This window comes from Thalassophryne amazonica, chromosome 12 (assembly GCF_902500255.1).
Source record: "Thalassophryne amazonica chromosome 12, fThaAma1.1, whole genome shotgun sequence".
Classification (NCBI taxonomy): domain Eukaryota; kingdom Metazoa; phylum Chordata; class Actinopteri; order Batrachoidiformes; family Batrachoididae; genus Thalassophryne; species Thalassophryne amazonica.
This window is the reverse complement of record NC_047114.1, coordinates 87928760-87951948: the sequence shown is the minus strand read 5'-3', so window position 1 is coordinate 87951948 and position 23189 is coordinate 87928760. Positions and strand designations below refer to the sequence as shown.

The 23189-nt window shown below is 41.9% G+C and overlaps 1 protein-coding gene across 4 annotated transcripts in view; it reads right to left on the bottom strand.

The window, feature by feature from the left end:
- per2 (period circadian clock 2) overlaps positions 1 to 23122 on the bottom strand; it is a 45671-nt gene extending 22549 nt beyond the window's left edge. For 3 of the 4 annotated variants that reach the window (XM_034182668.1, XM_034182671.1, XM_034182669.1), the window contains exons 1-7: positions 23015 to 23122; positions 10314 to 10867; positions 3843 to 3938; positions 3549 to 3703; positions 988 to 1109; positions 707 to 908; positions 488 to 539 (exon numbers count right to left, since the gene is read on the bottom strand). In XM_034182668.1, coding sequence (XP_034038559.1) covers positions 488 to 539; positions 707 to 908; positions 988 to 1109; positions 3549 to 3703; positions 3843 to 3938; positions 10314 to 10747 — 1061 coding nt within the window. In that variant the 5' untranslated portion in view covers positions 10748 to 10867; positions 23015 to 23122. The remainder of the gene's footprint in view (positions 1 to 487; positions 540 to 706; positions 909 to 987; positions 1110 to 3548; positions 3704 to 3842; positions 3939 to 10313; positions 10868 to 23014) is intronic. The other variant, XM_034182670.1, reaches the window with a different exon arrangement.
- Between the last annotated feature and the right edge of the window lie 67 nt (positions 23123 to 23189).

The window sequence follows — 23189 nt, the reverse complement described above, 5'->3', positions numbered from 1 at the left end:
TTGTATGGCCTTGCCTTACAATATAAAGCGCCTTGGGGCAACTGTTTGTTGTGATTTGGCGCTATATAAAAAAATTGATTGATTGATTGATTGATATTTGGACCCCTGGAGCATCCGTTCGCCGCCGTGTCACAGACATTTTTTAGAATCTGCGCCATCAGGCCGCGTCAGTGTGAACTGGCCCTTAACACGTTCAGCCAGACAGAAGAGTGTGTGACTGTTTAGAGTTTAAACCTTGAAATCTGCTCACACAGGCACATGGAGGAAGAAAAGCATTTCAGCTTGCACGGAGTCATCCAGATTCAGGATTAAGACTAATTAAAGATGAGCTTTAAAGCATGAATCTGACCTGGAAAAGTATCCGATTTCAAGTTTGCAGGCAGGTGATGTCAAAAAGCTCAATGAATAACAAGTCGAATAAAAACATTAGCACAAGCTAAATATAGGCACAAAGGACAGATGGTCTGATGCTGCACGGCCAACCCACCTGATCCGACAGAAGAAAGACTTCTCCTGGACGCAGTCCGGCGGTGATGACTCTGAAAGAGGTTGGAAAGGAAAAACAGAGGAATGGTTCTAATCACAAGCAACATGATCCGGAATGCTGCTGACATTTGTGAGCTGAAAATCGACGTGTCTCTTTTTAAGACTACTGCTTGCTGTCAGGCGTTACTCCCGCGGTGCCGCTCACACAGTATTTGAGTACCTGCTCCGGTGCACATGCTCCATGAGGGCAGACGGTACGGTGTGGTGAAGCTGTAGAACACGCTGACGTCCTGCGGTGTGAGAAACTCCACAAACTTGGCGTTGTTGAACACGTCCTGTTTGCAGCTGAGGATGGAGGCAGCCTGATCGGAGATGTAGACGATCCTTCCGGTGATCAGCGACACGGCGACTGCAAATATATCCTGGTGAAGAGAGAAATCACTTTTTGTAGTATGTTTGGACACTGAAGACATTATTGTTGATGTCAGTCGTTAACCTCACGTTGTTTTTGAGGGTGTATTCAGATGTTATGCTGTCGATCTCCTCGATGGTGTAAGAAGACACGTCCAGGCCTGAAGGCTGGCTGTCATTGATCATCAGCAGCTGGAAATACTCCTCATTGGCTGCAAGAGGAACAACGGAACAAACAAAGAGCATGAATGTGAGTACGAGGTGATCTTTTATAATGGTAATCATAAGGTAAAGCAAATATACTGATGTCACACAAACTTTGTTTCATGATGAAAAACACCTCAGGCCCAGCCACAAATGTATTATAACAAACCAAATTATACACTTCATAGGCACCCAACAGAATACTATACCATACTACAAAAATACAGCACCATACTGTATTATACTATACCATACTACACTATATTATGCGGCATCATACTATACCATAGTACACCATACTATACCACATCATAGTATACCACACTATAAAAATACCACACCATACTGTACTATACTATGCCATACAACATTATACGGCATCACACTATACCATACCATACCATGCTATACTATACCACTTCATACTATATCATATTATAAAATACTGCACCATACTCTATTATATACTATACCATACTACACCAAGCTATACTATACCACATCATATTATACCAGACTAGAAAAATACTGCACCATACTGTATTATACTATATCAAACTATACTACACCATACTCTACTATACCCTACCAACAGAATACTATACCATACTCCAAAAATACCACACCATACTGTAGTATACTATACCATACCCTACTATACTACATTATACGGCACCATACTATACTATACCGTACTATATCATAGTATACCATGCTATAAAAATACTGCGCCATACTGTACTATACCATAATGCATCATACTGCACCATACCATGCTATACTATACCACATCACACTATATTACACCATACTATACCATACTGCATCATACCATGCTATACTGTACCACATCAAACTATACCATACTATACCGTACTGTACCATACAACATCATACTATGCCACATCATACTGTGCTATACAGTACTATACTATGCCACACCACACTATTCTATACCATATAACACCATACCTCACTACAACATGCTATACCAGACTACACCACACTATATCACACCATACTAAATTATATTATACCATGCTATACTATATACTTATACCATACCATGCTGCGATTTGCTATGCCATATTATACTATACTACACTATATTATACCATGCTTTACTATGCCAAACTACACTATACCATAGCATGCTGCACTTTACTATGCCATACTATACCATACTATGCTATACTATGCTATTATACTATATCATGGCTTACTATACTGTGTGATACTATACTATACCCTAGTGCTGTCACAGAGGACCACCTGCCCCACACATTTTCCATCTGTCCCTGCTCTGTCACAAACTGAATGGCACATTCAGGTGCCTGTTAGTACTTGATTGGCTGCACACCTGGTCAAAGGTCACATGACCAATAGAAAGGCAACGCATGGCTTTGTTAGTGTTTAGTAATAACCATAGGTGTATCTCCAACCACCTCCTCAAAATAACCTTTTTAAACATACCCCATGACAGTGTTTCCCAATACTTGTCCTCTGGACTTAAAGTACTACAAATTTTAATTTTCTCCCTGAACTTATCAGAGCAGATCAGCTCGGTCAGGCGTATCCAGCTAATCAACTAGTGATGAGCAAGGACAGAGTGATGAAAGTAGCTAGTTAGCAGTTTTGCGTACGCATATGTGCTAGGTTCGGTCAAAGCACGTGGGTGTTTAGCACATGATGTTTACAACGTTGATTGATTGCCCATGATCAAAATCTAAATGATAAAAATTGATTTTCCACACATCACAGAGGATGTTTTGGATAAGAGTTGGACTACCAATATATTGACTTCAAGGTGTGAGGTCCTGGCCACCTGTCTGTGTCCTTGAATAGGACAGTTGTGACACAGCAAGAGGAAGATGAAGACGAAAAAGAACCACCTCCACCACCACCTATATAGGCCCTGAGGCCCACTGGTGCAAATGCTTAACTCTGGATTCCATAGTGTGATGCCAATAAGAGTCTATAAGTTCCCCTGGATAAGACGCCAGTCCATCGCAAGTTACTTCCCCAGGCAAGATGGGTACCCATTTCCAGCTGGGTAGAGTAGGACAATGCAGATGACGTATCTTGGGAATCGAACCCAGGCCTACATATTGGTAGTCCAACAACTTACTCCATCGATCTATTTGCTTCCTTTCACATGTGCTTTTACTTATACAACTATGTCTTGAGCTCAGGATCTGCAAATGCACTCAAAACTGTGAACTGGCTTCTAAACACCAATGTTGTTTGAATGAAGCCAGAAATAATGTTATAAAACCACTGTACACACCTGGATGAATAAGAATGGAATGAGAGCAGATCTGTTCACACTTACAGCTGATAAATTAAAAAGTACAACTGCAACAGAAGGATGCAAATTAGCCAAAATGTTGCTCCTGAGGTACCCTGAGTGAAGCATCCAGAAGCTCCACGGATGTCACGTCATTTACCTTCCACTTGTTTGACACAGCGCAGGGCGTATTTGAGGGTGTTCAGCGTGGTGGACTTGTTATTCTGTCTCTTCTCAGCGGGTAGATGACGCTTCAGTTCCTTCAGAGTTTTAAGCACCTCTTTCTGCGTCTTGGCTTTGGCGGACTCCTGACTACTGCAAGTTGGACAAAATACAAAGGTCTCAGACAAACGAACACCTCCAAGGAACATTCATGAGACTACAGATTATTCTGGTTTTATATAGTTCACATTCCAGGCCGTATTGCAGGCAGTGTAACGGGGGATGCGCCAACCTGCAGCCGCTGGTGGACGGGTTGTCCTGCTCTGAGCTCAACAGGCTGAAAGCGTTGGAGCTGCTAGGAGGAGACGGACTGTGGGAGTTTGAACTACTGAAGACACAGAGAGCAAAAAGGGACAATCAGAGACTTAGACAAAGATGAATGCTTTAGAAAACACTTTAATTGTGTGGTAGTGTGCAGAAAATCTGTCCTACCAAATAAAAGAATGTGTAGGTTTTGTATGAAATTGTGCAACGTGGATCATTTCAATTTTTATTTTTTTGCCATATTCCAATGCTAGAGAACTGGATAGCTAGACATACTAACATACACTCAACAAAAATATAAACGCAACATTTTGGTTTTGCTCCCATTTTGTATGAGATGAACTCAAAGATCTAAAACTTTTTCCACATACACAACATCACCATTTCCCTCAAATATTGTTCACAAACCAGTCGAAATCTGTGATAGTTAGCACTTCTCCTTTGCTGAAATAATCCATCCCACCTCACAGGTGTGCCATACCAAGATGCTGATTAGACACCATGATTAGTGCACAGGTGTGCCTTAGACTGCCCACAATAAAAGGCCACTCTGAAAGGTGCAGTTTTATCACACAGCACAATGCCACACATGTCGCAAGATTTGAGGGAGCGTGCAATTGGCATGCTGACAGCAGGAATGTCAACCAGAGCTGTTGCTCGTGTATTGAATGTTCATTTCTCTACCATAAGCCATCTCCAAAGGCGTTTCAGAGAATTTGGCAGTACATCCAACCAGCCTCACAACCGCAGACCACGTGTAACCACACCAGCCCAGGACCTCCACATCCAGCATGTTCACCTCCAAGATCGTCTGAGACCAGCCACTCGGACAGCTGCTGGAACAATCGGTTTGCATAACCAAAGAATTTCTGCACAAACTGTCAGAAACCGTCTCAGGGAAGCTCATCTGCATGCTCGTCCTCCTCATCAGGGTCTCCACCTGACTCCAGTTCATCGTCGTAACCAACTTGAGTGGGCAAATGCTCACATTCGCTGGCGTTTGGCACGTTGGAGAGGTGTTCTCTTCACGGATGATGCGAAGGAGATGTGTTGCACTGCATGAGGCAAATGGTGGTCCCACCAGATACTGACTGGTATCCCCCCCCAGTAAAACAAAACTGCACCTTTCAGAGTGGCCTTTTATTGTGGACAGTCTAAGGCACACCTGTGCACTAATCATGGTGTCTAATCAGCATCTTGATATGGCACACCTGTGAGGTGGGATGAATTATCACAGCAAAGGAGAAGTGCTCACTATCACAGATTTCGACTGGTTTGTGAACAATATTTGAGGGAAATGGTGATATTGTGTATGTGGAAAAAGTTTTAGATCTTTGAGTTCATCTCATACAAAATGGGAGCAAAACCAAAAGTGTTGCGTTTATATTTTTGTTGAGTATATATATGGATACATAAATGGTAAATGGACTGCATTTATACACTACTTTTCCATCAATATCAGAAGCTCAAAGTGCTTTACAATGATGCCTCCTCACATTCACCCCTTCACACAGACACACTCACACGCCTGTGTCAGGGTGCTGCCATGCAAGGAGCTCACTACACACTGAGAGCAACTGGGGGAATAAGAACCTTTGAACTGAGGATCCTCTGGTCTGAAGCCCACTGCTTAGCCCCTAGATCATCACCTCCCCATTATCGATCTATACACAATCGATCTATACATACATAGATTGATTGATCGAAAAACAGATATTTCATACACAACAGGGAGACAGAACCTCCTATGGCTCATTCGAACAATTGAATTAACTGAAATAATCAAAATGTGCTTGTGTTGACTTCCAGTGTTAATTCAGGGGGGCGGGGTTAATATAAATATTGCATTGTCTATTTAGGAATTATAGTCATTTTTTATGCAGTCACTCCATTTTATAAAGAAGAAAGTCCTGTGTAGACACTGAGGCCCATGGGGGGTGCTTATCCCTGGATTCTGCAACCTGAAGAGAAGGAAAGTCTATGCCTCCTCTGGACAGGACGCCAGTCCATTGCAGGTTACTTCCTCAACTAAGACTGGTACCCATTTCCAGCAGGATGGACTGAGACAATGCAGATGGAGCGCTTGCCTCGTCTCTGATGGAGCGCTTGCCTCGTCTCTGATGGGGCACCCCATCGTTGATGGGGGCCTCGTCTCTGATGGAGCGCTTGCTTCATCTTTGATGGAGTGCCTCGTCTTTGAGGGAGCGCTTGCTTCGTCTCTGATGGAGCACTTGCTTCGTCTTTGATGGAGCGCCTCGTCTTTGATGGAGTGTCTTGTCCAAACAGGTAGCTTCACTGTCTTTTGGTGACATTCCAACTCTTTTACCAGGGGAGGTGATGGTCTAGTGGTTAAGGTGTTGGACTTGAGTCCAGAAGATCATGGGTTCAAATCCCCACCTGACTGGAAAATCACTAAGGGCCCTTGGGCAAGGCCTTTAATCCCCTATTGCTCCCGGTGTGTAGTGAGCACCTTGTATGGCAGCACCCTGACATCGGGGTGAATGTGAGGCATAATTGTAAAGCGCTTTGAGCATCTGATGCAGATGGAAAAGCGCTATATAAATGCAGTCCATTTACCATTTTACCACCTGCACACCAGGTAGAGCAAGTCCAGAAGGATTTTCTTAAACAGGTTAAATTTTAGTTACCGTTAGCCAGAGGGTACGTGGGTACTGTGAGTGTCTTGACTAAAGCCAGCTGTTGCATTCTTGAGTACTGAAGACTGACTTTGACATAATTAGACAACCTGGTTGTGCTTACAGGGGTTATTTACGAAGTGTTTTCTATTCTCAGCCCTGTAAGCCTGGTAATCATAGTAACTCGTGTTACATCAGCCTCTCTGAGAGCTGCTGGCTTAGTGTATTAGTGCACATTTAATTAAGCTTGTAGGTTAGCACAGGGGACAACATACGTAATAGTGACGGGCAGGAACGTGTGATGGAATGATTTCACTGAGTAAGTCAAGTCGCACTCTGTAGGATATTTCTCAAACTCAAACCCAGTTTGTTTGCTTTGACATGCACAAGATACAGATACGATACTCTCTGGTGAAGTGACTCCTACATACTCGCTTCCCACCTGGGACTTTTCTGTGTGGAGTTTGCATGTTCTCCCCGTGTTTGCGTGGGTTCTCCCCGGGTGTTTCGGCTTCCTCCCACATCCAAAGACGTGCAGGTTAGGTGAATTGGAAAATTTACATTGTCCGTAGGTGTGCGTGTGATTGTGAATGTGTTTGTCTGAGTACATGCGGCCCTGCGATGGACTGGCATCCTGCCCAGGGTGTACCCCGCCGCATGCCCTATGACTGCTGGGATAGTCTCCAGCACCCTCCCTTTTTTCCCCCCAATTTGGGATTTGACATTTAGACCACCACATTTACACCAAATTCCCTATCTGATGCAAATCCACATTAAATGGGGATTGGGCAGAGGCTATCTTAAACCGGACTAACGGACTAACGAGTTGGCCACACTGCCCCATAGCAATATTTAATCAGTTTATAGCCTAAAACTGCACCTATGTATGAATGTGAACCTATATGTCTTAATATCTTCTTCATCTAATGGACTGGTGATGGCCATCTCTTTCCCAAAGGGTGCTGGAAGATGCTCCATAACAACAAAAAGACAATGAATGAATGAGGTAGTACGGAGTCAGGTAATAATAAAAAGTCCAATGATCTCTCATAAATGTTTTTGGAGGTAATTTAAGAAGTTAAGGCCTTCAGAATTAACTGGTTCAGAACTGTGATACCACTGGTTAAGATCTCCTGATTGCAACTCAACAGTTCAGTTGTACAGTTTTTTTTTTGCCATTCAGGTCTTTCTCAGGTACACTCAGATACCCCTGTAGGATTGGATACAATTATGAATCCAAGCCTAAGGGTTGACCTTGCCATGACTCAAACCTCAGGCTCCTGGAGAGGAACAGTGAAGAGAAAGAACTTTTATAGGCCCTGAGGTCCATTAGTGCTGGTACGTATCTCTGGATTCCATGGCATGAAGTAGATGAGAGTCTATGACTTCTCCTGGAAGGGTCACCAGTCTGACACAGGTTACTTTGAAAGCCAAGTTTGGCATCCTTTTACAACTTGGTGGAGTGGGGCAATGCAGATGAAGTGTCATACAAGGACAGACAAGTAGCATAACTGGGACTCAAACCCAGGTCTACCTACTGGTGTCCCTCAGTCCGCTGAGCTACCTGCTTTACATGGAGGGACATGATAAATTAATAATTAAAATAAACCCAATGAAAGTAGCCCATTGCTGTAGCTGTGAAAGCGAGTACTGTTTCTTCTGTAAACACTGTGTTGGTGTGTGGTCCAGAGTTTGAGGTAATGAGCTTAACGATGGTCTACAAGCAGCAGAGTGAGGCACAGGCTCACCTGAGCTACAACACTGGTTACTATGAATACCCAGGATTAGGTGGCTAAGAATGGAAAACCCCTTCACAAATCGTACTTCTAAGCAGATCCTATATCTATTTCTATCAAAGGCACACTTTAGGCTGACACAGACCAAGCACGTATTAGCTTGCCAGAATTAGCAATAGTGTCAAAGTAGGCTAATTGGCCATGAAGACAACATTCGAAGAGGCACAGAGACTATTTCCACGTACGCGCTCAGCCATGTCACCTCTGTTGACCAGCAAACTGTTCCTGATACTTGTGTGTAGCCTGATTTGGAAAATCACAAAACCTCATAAACAAAAATGCACTTCTGTCCAACCAGTTCAGACAAATCACTTGAGTTAAGGTGAGTCTGCTGGTGTTTATCCATTTACTTTTAATAAAACCCCAATTGTGTTGCTTATTTTGTAGGATATTGCATTCAGGACGAGCAGAGCAGGTGAATCTGTGGGATAGGAGATGGACTACCAATCTACAGAGTAGGAATGACTAACCGTTACCCGTCTGTAGCCTTGGGCAACAGTCGTCATCACTGTCCCAATCCAGTCAATCAAGCAGTAAACTGATATTGGCTTTAGCTGGCAAAGTAACCAATCATAGACGCTAATCTGCTTCACACTACAGAATCCAAGAATAAGCACTGACCTGATGGGCCTCAGGGTCTATGTCAATATTCAGGACCAATGCAAAATACACAGAAGTCTAATTGTTCTCTTATGCCCATATTTACATCTTATTTCAGTCTGTTCAAAACTATTAAATATATGGACAATGTTTTATTCCATTGAATCCAAATGTAAGATTATGGATTATGGACGCTGTCACAAAATGAATTTGTGACACGAATTTGTTTTGTGACGGTATCTTGACTCTGTGATGTCATCGTGAACTAGCATGAGATTGATATATATATATATATATATATATATATATATATATATATATATATATATATATATATATATATATATATATATATATATATATATATATATATATATGCACACACATACAGTACATACACTGTATACATTTTTACAGATAGGCCCTTATTTTTATGGATGGCCCCTCATTTTTATTTCCAACCACATATCAAACTGCTGCTTTTAGGGCTACAGTAAGCTTATGTGATTGTTAGTATTGTTAAGATTTGGGCTTCCCATCTTCTAATATTACTCTGTCTCACTGTATTTCTTGGCTACTTGAGAGCTGTTTGATGGCTATACTGTATTCAGTGAAAAAAGTGTTCAACTCTGCTTTTTGTCATTTATGTATATTCATAGATCAGCAATGGAATGTCACAAAGACTTAATTTGACCACTTCCTCAAACTACAGTGTGCCACACCTCATTTTAATCCCTGTTGTTGACAATCTTTGCGTCACAGCCAATCCTAGACCACAGAGAAAGTCACCGCTTTGTTATATGGCTTTTTTATATGGCTCATATAAAATCCTTGTATGGATTTGTGACCATGTTATTTGAGTTATAGAGAGTAACTGTTGTGAAACAATCAGAGCATAACAATATGCTTTGCTGACTAACTATATTTCTTTATGTAAACTGTCTTTCTCACTGACAATCTTGCTCCTAGTCAATCATCAAAGCAGCATTGACTAACCAGTGGGATTAATCTGATAAACCAAACTCTTTCTGAAGGACCCTGACAAAAGTAGCCAAGGATCGTACTGGGACCTGAATAAAACTCGGCTCTCCAGTTTGGCACAGAGTCTGCCTTCTCATGTCAGAGTGATGATGGAGAGCTACCACATTCTTTTTAATATTTAACTTCAGTCTGCCAGCAACTGGTATGATAAACCAGCTGTAGGGTTTAAACAAGTACATTGACTTATGCAAGCTGGCATGAACTCTGGTTAAGTTGGTTCCAGGAATACTGCTAAAAGATAAAATTAAAGGACCACGTGAGGCTTGGAGAGCAGTGACGATACTGAGCATCACCAGAAATAAGATGTGACCTAATAGCTTTACAAAATTCAAGATGACACTTCATTCTTGCATACGAATTACTGACCTTTTGTTGCTTCCAGAAGATTCCAGCAGGGCAGAGTCTTTGCTGAGGCCACTGGAGCTGCCAGCTGATTCATGGCCGTTACTTTCATTGCCATGACTCTCATTGCCGTGACTTTCATTACCATGTGATTCAGTTCCACTCCCACTTGATCCACTGCTCTTCATCTCCATGTCCTCCTCTGGGTGCGCATGGGAACGGGTGCTCTTGCGATGGTTGTGGGGTGAAGCATGAGGGTCCTGACCACTGCTGTCACTACCCTCAGATGGTAGGCCTAAGTCAGGATCACCTTGGCTGTAGCCACTCATCCGGCACAACTGTGCCATGGAACCGCACACTGATGCTCCCCGAGGTACGGAATCTGTAGACCTGGAGGCTCCGTTTTCGTCTTCCAGTCCCGCAAAGTGATAAGGCTTGGAGTCAGAATCTTTTGACATCAGGAGGAGTGATGCCGTTTGAGGATCCTTCCACCTTAGTTAATGTGATGATGTCTGAGTAAAATTGCACATCTTTCACAAAGGTGTTGTTGGTGGGAATAAGAGATGCAATGAGTTGATCTGAAAAGAAAAGGTTGCTCAAATAAGTAACCAAGTAACACTTCTTATTTGAGGAAATGTTAAAAAGTTAACAGAAGCTTGAGGAATTGCTTAGGCTAGCTGTCTTGCTTATTGCTGTCCTGGAATTTATTGTACACATTTTTAACACATTTGTTAGAAACTGCCAACCTGAACTGCCTTGCTCATTCACATGGATGTGCAGGACACACAATATATATAGTCTATTTTGTGTGATTGTATATTTTCTGACTGTATTTCACTGACTGAGTTTGGGGTCCTGAAGCAAGTTTCATTATAACTAAATCTACTGTTAACCCGAGTAAACGTCTGATATGAACTAAAGACTAAAATACCTATGCATGGTTACTAATACCAACCAACTCCAATGCAGTGCTTATGCATGGCTGTTAATGTCAGCCATCTTCAATGCAATACCTAAGCATGGTTACTAATGCCAATGAAGTTCAAAGCAAATACCTGTCCACTGGTGGTGTCCAAAGTATTCCAGAAAGGGCAGAGAGGGCACAGGTTTTCCTTGCAGTCACTGACTCCAGCAGGTGATTTCATTGATGAACTCATCCCACCTGCTCAAAGTGAAATCAGTGAAATCACCTGCTGAAGTCAGTGGCTGCAAGGAAAACTTGCACCCTCTCTGCCCTTTCTGGAATACTTTGGACAAAACTGCTGCACAGTTACTAAGGCCAACCAACTCCAATGCAATACCTACACAGTAAAATCACCAGTGTTAAATTAACACTGACAATGAACATATGGTCCCACTCTGACCAGAGTGGGACCATATGTTCACTGGTGAATTTACTGTGTATGCACGGTTACTAATGCCAACCAACTCCACTGCAAAGCTGTTTTTAAAAGTTTTTTTTTTAGTATTCACATGACTGACTTCACTGATTTAGTTAAATGGTAATGGATCACATATGTATCCCTACATTACAAGGTTACAAACTGGTTTTATGCTGCAGTATGTTGGACTAAAAACAAAGGTAACAAGTGCAAAAAGAAATCAAATTGAAAATTAAGCTTTGTTCTTAAATCTGTCAGGAACAAAACAAGGAATAAACTACACAAAATAAATACATCATTTTCTTGATTGATATGTCCACACACACCCAAACCAACAGACTTAAATATAGAGAGACAAAAAATAGATTTGACTGATTTCTATAAAGCGATTCTCCACCAATCCTCCTTCAAAAAGGTGACTTTTTGTCTTTTGTCTGGAATAAGATCACAGCATGGGCTTCGACCCCTGACCTCTGTGGCCCTGCAGGTGCTCCTCTGATGTACGGTCAAACTGCTCTCTGGGGCAGACCACGTGACATTTATGAACAGTAGGCCTGCTCCATCTGAGCCTTCCAAACCCTTGAAATTATCATCCAACCTGACAGACATAAAACAGTCTGCAGCATTTATGCAGCTGCATGGGGTGCTCGCGACCAGCATGTACCTCTAGCACCCCGTTTAGCTGCTTCATGTAGTCAGAGGAATTTAAACCACATGGCACCGTTTGATGATCTGCATGGCTTGTGTGACTGCCTGGAATCATTTGTTTTGCTCCTTAATGAGAACTTTTCAATGTGCAGCTTTGTAGGTGCAGTAACATGCACAATGCTTGCAGTCCATTTCTGTGTGGAAATGGACTCTCTGTATTCATTGCATACCTCACGTAACTATCAAACAGTGGTGTTCTTGGTGGCCACCAAACCTAGGCTTTAGAAATGAAAGACCCTGACCATCAATTCATACATATAATCCTTTCTGCAGGTTTGTGTTGATGTGCGAGCGACTGTGTATTTGAGTTTTAGAACATAACCACTGTAATACAGTCAGAAATTTATTTTTGGGCAGAAACACTCTCTGTCACACAGACCCCATTCACTGCATACCTCACTTAACCACCACAGTATGACCGTGTTATTCGTGTTTTATAACTGAGCTGCTGATGTATTGATGATGTATTAGGAGCAGGTGTAGTTGTCAGGAAGACAACCACACCTGCTCCTAATACAGAATAAATACTAAGGTGATTGCCGGCCACTAGCCCTAAGCTTCACTAAAAGCCCCAGACTTTAGATAAAGTTAAGGTCGCAGCACACTCCGTTTCCTAATAAAATTAATTAAAAGAGTAAAAAGCATAGTAACATGCTATGCCAGTATGTTAGCCATACGAAAGGGAAAATAAATGTGTCTTCAGTCTGGACCTGAAAGTCTCCACAGAATTTGACTGTTTTATTGATGCAGGGAGATCATTCCACAGAACAGGGGCAGGATAAGAGAAAGCTCTGTGACCCGCAGACTTTTTATTCACCCTAAAAACTACACAAAGTAGTCCTGCACCCTGAGAACGCAGAGACCGGACCGGTACGTAAGGTTTAATTAGGTCAGCTAGGTAGGGAGGTGCCAGTCTGTGAATAATTTTATAGGCTAGTAGCAGAACCTCAAAATCTGATCTCACAGAGACAGGAAGCCAGTGAAGAGACGCCAAAATGGGTGTAATGTGGTCAGACTTTCTGCTTCCTGTCAAAAGTCTGGCAGCAGCATTTTGAACCATTTGGAGAGCCCTAATGCTGGACTGCGGTAAACCAGAAAATGAAACACTGCAGTAGTCCAATCTAGAAGAGACAAACGCAGGATATCAAAGTTGCTTTCTGATTGAGTTGATGCATCAAAGTTCACCACATTTTTTTAACCTGTTTTTCTCTTATTTTCTGCACTTTTAATTTGGGGAGCTACAAGATGATAGTTGATAGATTTACTATTTTTGAGTTGTTATATTAGCAAACCAGAGGGTATGGACTAATCCATCTCACTGCATTTACTGGGTACATCCTCTTCCAAAGCACCCAGAGTAGAAGGTCTACCTCAAACCTGCAGCATGGCAGTGTTCCGTACTTCCTTCTCTGCCCTCCAGTGTAAAAACTCTTCTCTGGCTGAAGACAGATCCTCTCTGATTCACCTTTATTTTCTATTTCACCAGGTTTAATTTGCATATCAAGTCCATGCTGGTTGCAATCCTGTTGTAATCCTTAAACAAACAAACAAACAAAAACAAAAAACCCTCCAGAAATTATGCTTAAATTGTTTGATTTAATTGCTTGTAATCAGTTGGGTTTTAGCCTTGCAGTGATGTTATGGCAATAAGATAACCTTTGTACCTATTACGATTTTACGGTACAAGATGTTCTTGGCACATCACAAAGTCAACTTCAACAATTTTCCATATTTTCCCTCACTAGTGTGCTGCAATAACCTAAACGCTGAAGTGATTTTAAGGACCAGGATTACAATCTATAAACACAGAAATTCAATTTAACAAGCAGTTGATGCTTCCCCTGTGATTAGCTGTAAAAAATAGTAAAGATAAATAAAGTACCGACTGCACGAGTTGTACTCAGCATCTCATAAAAACAACCTGATTTGGTATCAATTTGGTCAAAATAGAAAAAGTTGTCAGACAACAAATTGGTTAGAATACTTCCATCTGGCTATTGTTGATTTACTAAATAAGACATATAATGTGAAATAAGTACAACACAAATTTGGGGTGTCCTTACGTCATAATTCTTAACTGAAATCATTCAACGTGCACATAAGCCAACTGACCACAGTGACAGTTTTAGCATCTGTAATTCTGCAAAAACCCACAGAAGGTCTGATTCAGACAAATATTTATGGCAAAGCATCAACAGTTGCACAATCCCGTTAATAAATAACTAATGTCACAATCCTGTGTTCTATTTGCTCACCATCAACAACCCCTGAACCAGAATGCTTTTCTCCGAATGACTGTAAAACAAAGCCATACATTGGCTTTTACAGCATTGAAGACCAGTTTGGACAATAATCACACGTCACTTCTGTGAATTGTCTGCTTTGCACAGTGACAGAATTAGACAGATGACGTACAGTACATGCCATACATGGGTACAAACCAAACTATCCACATGTTTATTCTTGCATGGTTGTGTTTTTTTTTATGTTGCAGCAGAAAATACTGCCACTCAAAACTTGTACTGAAGTCAAAGTGACAGCTGCCAGTATGCTTAATATACTAAAGTCCAAAAGCACACAGACCTTCATTCCCCTCATCTGCTCTTCATAAAGGCTGATCTGTTGGCTCAGGAGCAGCAGACAGAGAACCAGAGCCCAGAAGAAAATGAGAAGATTTACTAATCATGGACCCCACAGGGATCCTCAGGCTCTATCAGAGTGTACGAGCTCAGACAAGACAGAGTTCAGTTCAATATAAAATCATCAGCGGCTGCCCAACTGACCAGCTCTGATACGCTTCATGTTTTCACAAAATAATATTATTATTCAAAGCAAACACCATGCTAAATTTTAACCTTAAATCTTCATTCATTTTTGAGATACAGAGTCTTTAAAAATGGGACACGATGCTGATTTTACTGTAAAAAGGTTTGATACAGAAAATGATTCTACGTTCTATAGGTTAATAAACATTTCACGCTGCATGCATGAAATGTTCAGGAGCTGTTCTTAGGTACAAGATGTATTCAACTGCCACAGAAGAACACACACTATTATATATATATATATATATATATATAAAATAATAATAATACATTTTTATTTGTACCGCACTTTATATTTGAATGCAAATCTCAAAGTGCACATAAAACAGCAATAAAAGAGATAAGATAAAATGACAATACATCATACATACATTAGTTAAAAACTAGCTGTAAGCTTTTCTAAAAAGGAAGGTTTTTAATCCTTTCTTAAAAGCATCCACTGTCTGTGGGGCCCTGAGGTGGTCTGGGAGGGCGTTCCACAGGTGGGGAGCAGCAGCCTTGAAGGCCCAGTCCCCCATGGTCTTGAGCCGTGTCCTGGGCGGGAGCAGACCTGACCAGAGGTATGTGGAGTGAGGAGGTCAGTGAGGTAGGTGGGGGCATCACCATGGAGACAGTGGTGGGTGTGCAGAAGGATCTTGTACTCTATACGGAACTGAATGGGGAGCCAGTGGAGGGTGTGAAGGATGGGGGTGATGTGCGTGTGTTTCCGCACCCTCACCAGGACCCTGGCAGCGCTGTTCTGGACATACTGGAGCTTTTGAATGCTCCTGCCGGGGATCCCGATGAGGAGTGCATTACAGTAGTCCAACCTGGAGGAGACAAAGGCATGGACGAGCCTCTCCGCAGCCGAAAGGGAAAGTGAAGAACGGAGTTTGGAAATATTACGGAGGTGGAAAAAGGAGGTTTTGCAGATGTTATTGACATGACTGTCAAAAGAAAGGTGGGGGTCAAACCTGACCCTGAGATTGGTAACAGAGGGAGAGAGGGGAATGCTATGGCCAAAGAGGGAAATTGAAGTAATGAGAGAGGAGTGGAGTTGGTGAGGAGTACCGGTTTGAATGGCTTCTGTTTTTGAGCCATTCAGCTGCAGGAAGTTCTGTCTCATCCATGCCCCTACCTCCTCCAGGCAGGAGTTGAGGCAGGAAATGGTGGCAGAGGGAGGAGCGGAGGGAGTGACCTTGATATAGAGCTGTGTGTCATCAGCATAGCAATGGAAATGGATTCCATGCCTGCCAACGACACACCCGAGGGGAAGCATGTAAATGGTGAAGAGGGTGGGACCGAGCAGGGAGCCCTGGGGGACCCCACAGGTGACAGTGTGGGGGCGAGATTTAGCATCCCCCAGGACCACATGCTCGGTCCGGTCAGTGAGGTAGGAGTGAAACCAGTGAAGGGCAATGTGGGAGAGACCAATGTGGTGCTGGAGACGGTGCAGGAGGATGTGATGGTCTATGGTGTCAAACGCGGCAGTGAGGTCGAGAAGGATGAGGAGGGAAGTGGAACCAGAGTCAGAGGCCATCAGTAGGTCGTTGGTCACTCTGATGAGAGCTGTCTCTGTGCTGTAGGAGGGGCAAAAACCAGATTGAAATTTCTCATACAGATTATTAAATTTGAGATGATTGTGAAGTTGAATGGAAACTACTCTTTCAAGGATTTTGGAGATGAATGGAAGATTACTGATTGGATGGTAATTTGAAAGGGTTAGGGTTTTTTAAGAAGGGGTTTGATAAGAGCTGTTTTTAGGGAGGTTGGTACTGTTCCAGTTTCAAAGGAAAGATTGATTATTTCAGTAATGATTGGACTGATGGATGTGGAAAAGTTTTTGAGCAGAGGCGAGGGAAGGGGACCTAGGGAGCAAGTAGATGGTTTTGAGATACGGATAACCTTCTCGACCTCGTGCTGCGTTGTGAGGGAGAAATGGGGAAGATGTTGTGGGCCAGGAGTAGTTGGGAGTGTCAAAGGTGGAGCTGTATGTAGATGAAAAAGTAGAACAAATATTAGCAACTTTGAAGATGAAAAATTCAAGGAAGTTATTGTAATTGGCTTGGCTACTGTTGGAGTGTGGTATGAGGGGATCTGAAGCTTAAGGAGGTGTTTAATGGTGGAGAATAGTTTTTGGGAATTACCTGTGTTATTGTTGATTATCGTGGAGTAGTAACCGGACCTAGCTGAAGATAGAGCTTTTGCATATGATTTTTGATATTCCCAGTAGGCCAACTAATGCACCGTCAGGCCAGATGTTTTGTAGGCCCGCTCCAGGACGCGGCCAGACCTTTTCATTGCCCTAAGCTGGTCAGTAAACCAGGGAGCTGAACGGGTGAAAGTGACAGTTTGAGTTTTAAGTGGAGCATGAAAGTCCAGGATGGAGCTGAGGCTATTGTTGTAGTAGTCCACAAGGTCAGCAACTGATGAATCCTGGGGGGCAGAGAGTAGTTGAAGGTCGTGTTTGAAGGAGGAGTATTCAATGTTTTTGATGTTCCTAAATGTTATCTGTCTTTTTGATTTAATGAATTGGGAAAATGTGGGGATTCTGATACTGACTATCTGGTGGTCAGAGGCACCAATGTCAAAAACCTGCAGATCTGTGATATGAATGGAGTCTGTAATTACCAAGTCCAGTGTGTGACCTTTGCTGTGTGTAGGGCCTTTAACGAGTTGTTGTAGGTTGAGACAGTCCAGAACTTGTTTGAAATTAGATGCTTGTGAGCATGTATCTAAGTCCATGTGTATGTTGGCAGCACCAATCATGAGAATATTTGAATAGGATGTGCAGAGTGAAATGAGAAAGTCATGAATGTCAGAAATGAAGGATGGATGTGGTTTAGGGGGCTGATAAATGAGGGCAACTGTGGCAGAGAATGGGTGTTTACAGTTGAAGACAAGGCTTTCGAAAGAGCAGAAGGATGGGACTGGTAGAGGGGATAGCTCAATGTTGCTGCGGTATAAAACAGCAAGGCCCCCACCACGGCCAGTTGTACGGGCCTTTTCTAGGTATAAATACCCAGGGGGGTAGGCCTCATTGAGTGAAGAGAAGACCTCAGGCTGGTGCCAGGTCTCACTGAGGCACAAAATGTCCAAACCCTTTTCCACAATATGGTCATGGATGAGTCCTGCTTTATTTGAAAGTGACTGAACATTTAATTGTTCAAGTGTGATGAATTTTTTTTGAGTCCAGTTTATTTATTGGGCGAAGGACACTGTAATCCACTCTGGGTTTTCCGGCGTGGATTACATTTTGTTCCGGCTGGAACAAAATGTTCCAGCACTAAAACTGGACAGTCAAATGTTTGCAGAGTCAGTGCTATAAATACACACCAGTTATTGTGGCAGTCTACTCATTTATATTTATTTATTTTAAAGGGCTGTGACTCAAACAAGAACACATTACAAAATTCACATCAAGTTTTATATTTTGACGAAGATTTAAATAATGCATATAGCTTCTTCATTATTTGAGGGTGAATTCAATATGTACAATTATACAATCATTTAACTATCATCTTCAGAGATGTCTTATTCTGCAGTTTGGAGGGAAGAGGGCTCGAGGTGGATGCAGATTTCCAGCATCCCCAACAAAAAGCTGATAAACTGAATGCAGAACAATTTAAGGTCAGCAAAATCCAATCATTTTAGATGGTCGATAAGCACAGGTTTGTCTCGTATCTGACCTGATCTGACCCATAGCCGAAGATGTTTTGTGCACACATCATGACATTTACATTTCCTGTGCAGGTCTGCAGAGCAACAGGTTCAGGAGATGTGAATGGTCATGGTGCCTAACAAAGGAAGACGGGAACAATAACATTTATGGCTTCTCTTCTTCACTCCTTGGACCTTGTAAGTGATTTAAATGTAATCTGTGGATTGCTTGAGGCAACGACAGCCTCCAACAGCCTCCTCATCTCTTGGGAATGTGTTGCTGATTTTATTATTTGCTGCAGCATGTGGTGAATAAACGCTGAGGTGTTTGCACTTACTGATGTGGGAGGTTGCATTAAAAAAAAGCAACATGTCAAGTAGAGCTGGTGATGTGAAAAGTTGCACAAGTTCTATATTTCTCTATATTTTAAGATCTGGAGAGAAATGATTAGTTTCTCCATCTTCAGTCATGTCAAGATGGTGGCACAGTTGGATTAAAACAAAACGTCCTCCACACACAGACTGTGGCAGCTCAGGGAGAGTGCACCATTGCTGCATGTTACCATGGAACCCTTTTGACTCTTGGAGGGCAACCGCCCAGGCAGAAAACTGGGCCAACCCCATCTGTCGAAAGTAACCACATTTGCACAAAATGATGGGTGTTGCATGTTCATATTGTGTAGCACCAGAAAGCTATTACTCCTCAAAGCACTAAAAACCTGGTCTAAAGTCCAGCGTACTGTGTTTGTAGAATTTAAACAGCGCAAGTGCAGATGCACCTTACATAAGTGGGTTAATAACACACATACACAGGTGATATATGCCAACGTTCATGCACATATCAGGGGTAGATATAGAGGGAGATTTAGGGGGTTGCAGCCCTCCATTGAGTCGCAGACAATAGCTGTGATAAAATGTGAAAAAGGTCTTGCATAAAGAAAGGCTGATTGATGAACACTGCTGTATGCAGAGTTAGATTTCCTGTGTTTAAAATAAAGCCTCTATATTACAAATCAGGGGTGGGCAACTTGTTCCAGAAAGGGCCAAGAGGGTGCAGGTTTTCTTTGCAGCCACTGACTCCATCAGACGATTTCACTGATTAATATCACTTTGAGCAGATGGTATCAGTTAATCAGTGAAATCACCTGATGGAGTTAGTGGCTGCAAAGAAAACCTGCACCCTCTTGGCCCTTTCTGGAACAAGTTGCCCACCCCTGTTACAAATGATGACTAGAGAATGAGTATTTAGCTTCCCAGATTGCCTTAGAATGCAGGAAAAAAGGTTATAGAAACACCCCTCTAGTAGAGATGCATCTTTGGAACACACAGCCATGGGAATTTGGAGTTTTAAATGTTGTTATTGTGGTTCATGTTAATTTAACAGTGTTGTTAGTGTTACTAACTTATTGTGTTTTGTTGTCAGTTAAGTGTCATGTTGCCGCTACCATGAGTAAAAAGAGTATTGCTTTGATGTCTTCTGCCACCATCTCCGTTTGTACATGTGTAAAAATTACAAATACCTGCGTGCAACAGAATGCAGAAAAAACAAACAGCTCTGTATGCGTGACTGGGGACAGCTGACATTTGCCGTTTGGTATGCTTATGCTCTATGATCATCTGCTTTGAGATCAGCTGCTCCGTCACTGATGAAAATGTGTTTGGCTATGAAATAAGAATAACTCAATAAATAAAATCCCAAAACAGTGCCTCCTCTTTTGGTGCAACTGTGGGCAGAGAAATTTGTACCCGGCGGAATGCCAGACATTCTTCCTGCAGATTGCATGGGAAAGATAAACAGCTCTAAATAAATAACTTCTGCCTGGTCAGCCTTACTTACGTCATTCATTCTTTTCCCTCTAACTGCGCTCAGGAGAAAATAAAAGCCCACTCTGGCTACAGACATTAGGTTATTTTTGTTTGTTTGTTTGCTTGTTTTTTTAAGCCTCTTGGTTTGTCTTATTGTCTGACAACAACTCATTATGTGTCATATTTGGACACTTAGGAATGATGGTTGTTCCAGAAATAGTGTGCTGTATCATTTTTTAGGCTTTCAATCAAAGAATTCCAATTCATAAAAAAAGATTGTCACATTATGTTTGCTTAATAACTGCTTTGTTATTCAAAGACCTAATCAGTCATTAGGAGAATTTTTTGTTTTGTTTTGTTTTTGGCTTATGCCAATATATTGGTATAGAGGAGGATTTTCTTAATTAAGAAGACCTGAACGTTCGGCTACAATATGTACAATTTGCCAGAAGGTACAACTGAGATGTAAGCCTAGATTTGTTTTGGTTAAAGAAAATCCTCCTCTGTACCTCTTCATCATGAAGCTGTATAACTGGTTACAAATAAAGCCTTTAAAGTGCTTTGACGTCACTTGACACAGATTGGAATCAGTCTGAATCAGATGTAATCTGTTCTAAATGCAGCATGCAGCGTACCACAATGCACCTTGTTCATCCCTGCACGGACATCATATCTTAGGAACCAGTGGTTGCACTGTATTAATGTCTGCCTGACATGATTTGTATGATGCAAATTTTGTCTGAAACTGAAGCATTAACATAGTAAAAACCAAAAACGACAAATTTCACCAATTACTCATAGTCACTGCTGAAGCTGGACAGCAGATATTGATCTTATATTTCAAACAGACCCCAAGTTAATATAAGATGCAAATGAACATTTTCCTGAAACTAACTAGGAACACCTGCTTTGACCTTTGAACCCAATGAAATCACCCCACTTCTAGCTCAGTAACTGCTGGGGCTAGAAAGGAGATTTTGGTGTTGAATTACTGAGAGACCCCAAGTTTTTATTCAGTGCAAATGAACATTTTCCTGAAACTGACCAACAACACATGCTTTAACATTTGACCCCCAATGACCCCTTGTATCTTGGGACCTGCTGATGCAGGAGAGCAAATTTTGATCATGAATTACTGAGAGCTACCAAATGTCTGAGTCCATTTAACATTTGCATTGAAAACTTACATTTCAATACCTGTCAAATTCTGATTTAGCAATGCTGTAAACTATATGCCCAGGCAAACACCATTGGATGCAAGTTCAGCTTCTATTCAAAGCAGGTGAAAGCATAGCCCTGTTAAAGGCGTACTGTACACTGCTTTATTGTGCCCATTTATGGTCAAGCTATAAGAAATCTAGCATTCAGAGGCTGCAAGTTGCGTACTTTGATGCTATATGCATCCTTTTGAAAATACCCATAGTGGGCAGTGCCAGCCAGATGTTTGTCACTGCAGGAGTGAGCACATTCCATGCACTCTTAAGACATTTAATGTTTAAATTTATGAATAGACTGGAGGAATCTGGGAATAGTATTATTTTGGCCCTTGTAAATCCCACCCTGAGCTGCTCTGAGGGAGCACGGGCTGAAATGTTTGCACATAATCTGATTTTTATCTATTTATTTATTGTGTTTTATACTGTATATTTTTGTATTGTACTTGTTTTGTGCTATTTATGGACCTGAGTCTGAAATAAAGTTTCTATTCTATTCTATTCAATGCAGAAGAGAAATTGTTTTAAATGCTGGGAATAATTCAATACCAACATTGAAGACAAACAGCCTGCAAATCTGCTTTGATGTCTGCAAACTTATTTTAAAGGATTTCAGATAAACCAATAGATCAATAAGGGGAAAAAGATGAGAGTGGATGAAGCCTTGCAGAAAACACTGAATGCATGGGGATCATTATTATCACGCACATCAGGCATGATGACAGCATGAGAGAGAAAAGGACAAAAAAAAAAAAAAAACAAGAACAAGAAAAAATAAAACCCTCAAACTGGTGCCTCATGCGAACTTCTTTACGTCAGGTTTCACTTTGGCGTGACGTCACAAACAACTCTGATCTATGACCTACACAGCCTACACATCTACCAGTCTGCTCAGATTACAGGAGTTATTCCAGATTACAGAGACAGCCTGCAGTATTCCATTGACCGGGATTCAATCCCACACTGACACAGTTATGCAGCTTCCACAGTATATATTTTTCTCTTTCAAAAACTTTGCCTTAATTTATTTCCACGCTCAGAACACACGTCATCAGTCCGCCACCGTTAAATTCATCTTTAGTTCAGATCACACTAAACAAACAAATAAATAAATAAAAAGAATAATAATAAATGAATAAAAGTCCGCCGACCTCCTCACTCGTAGTTCTCCCGGTGCTGTTTGCGTGGATTCTCTCCGGTTCTTCTACCTGCTCGCTGCTCTCGCACGCTTCCACGCTCACGCACCGACGGGACTCTCGTCTTCATCTCCAGCAGCAGCAGTGACCTCTTTCCGGGCTCCGCCCTAAACTCCTCCCACCATCCCCG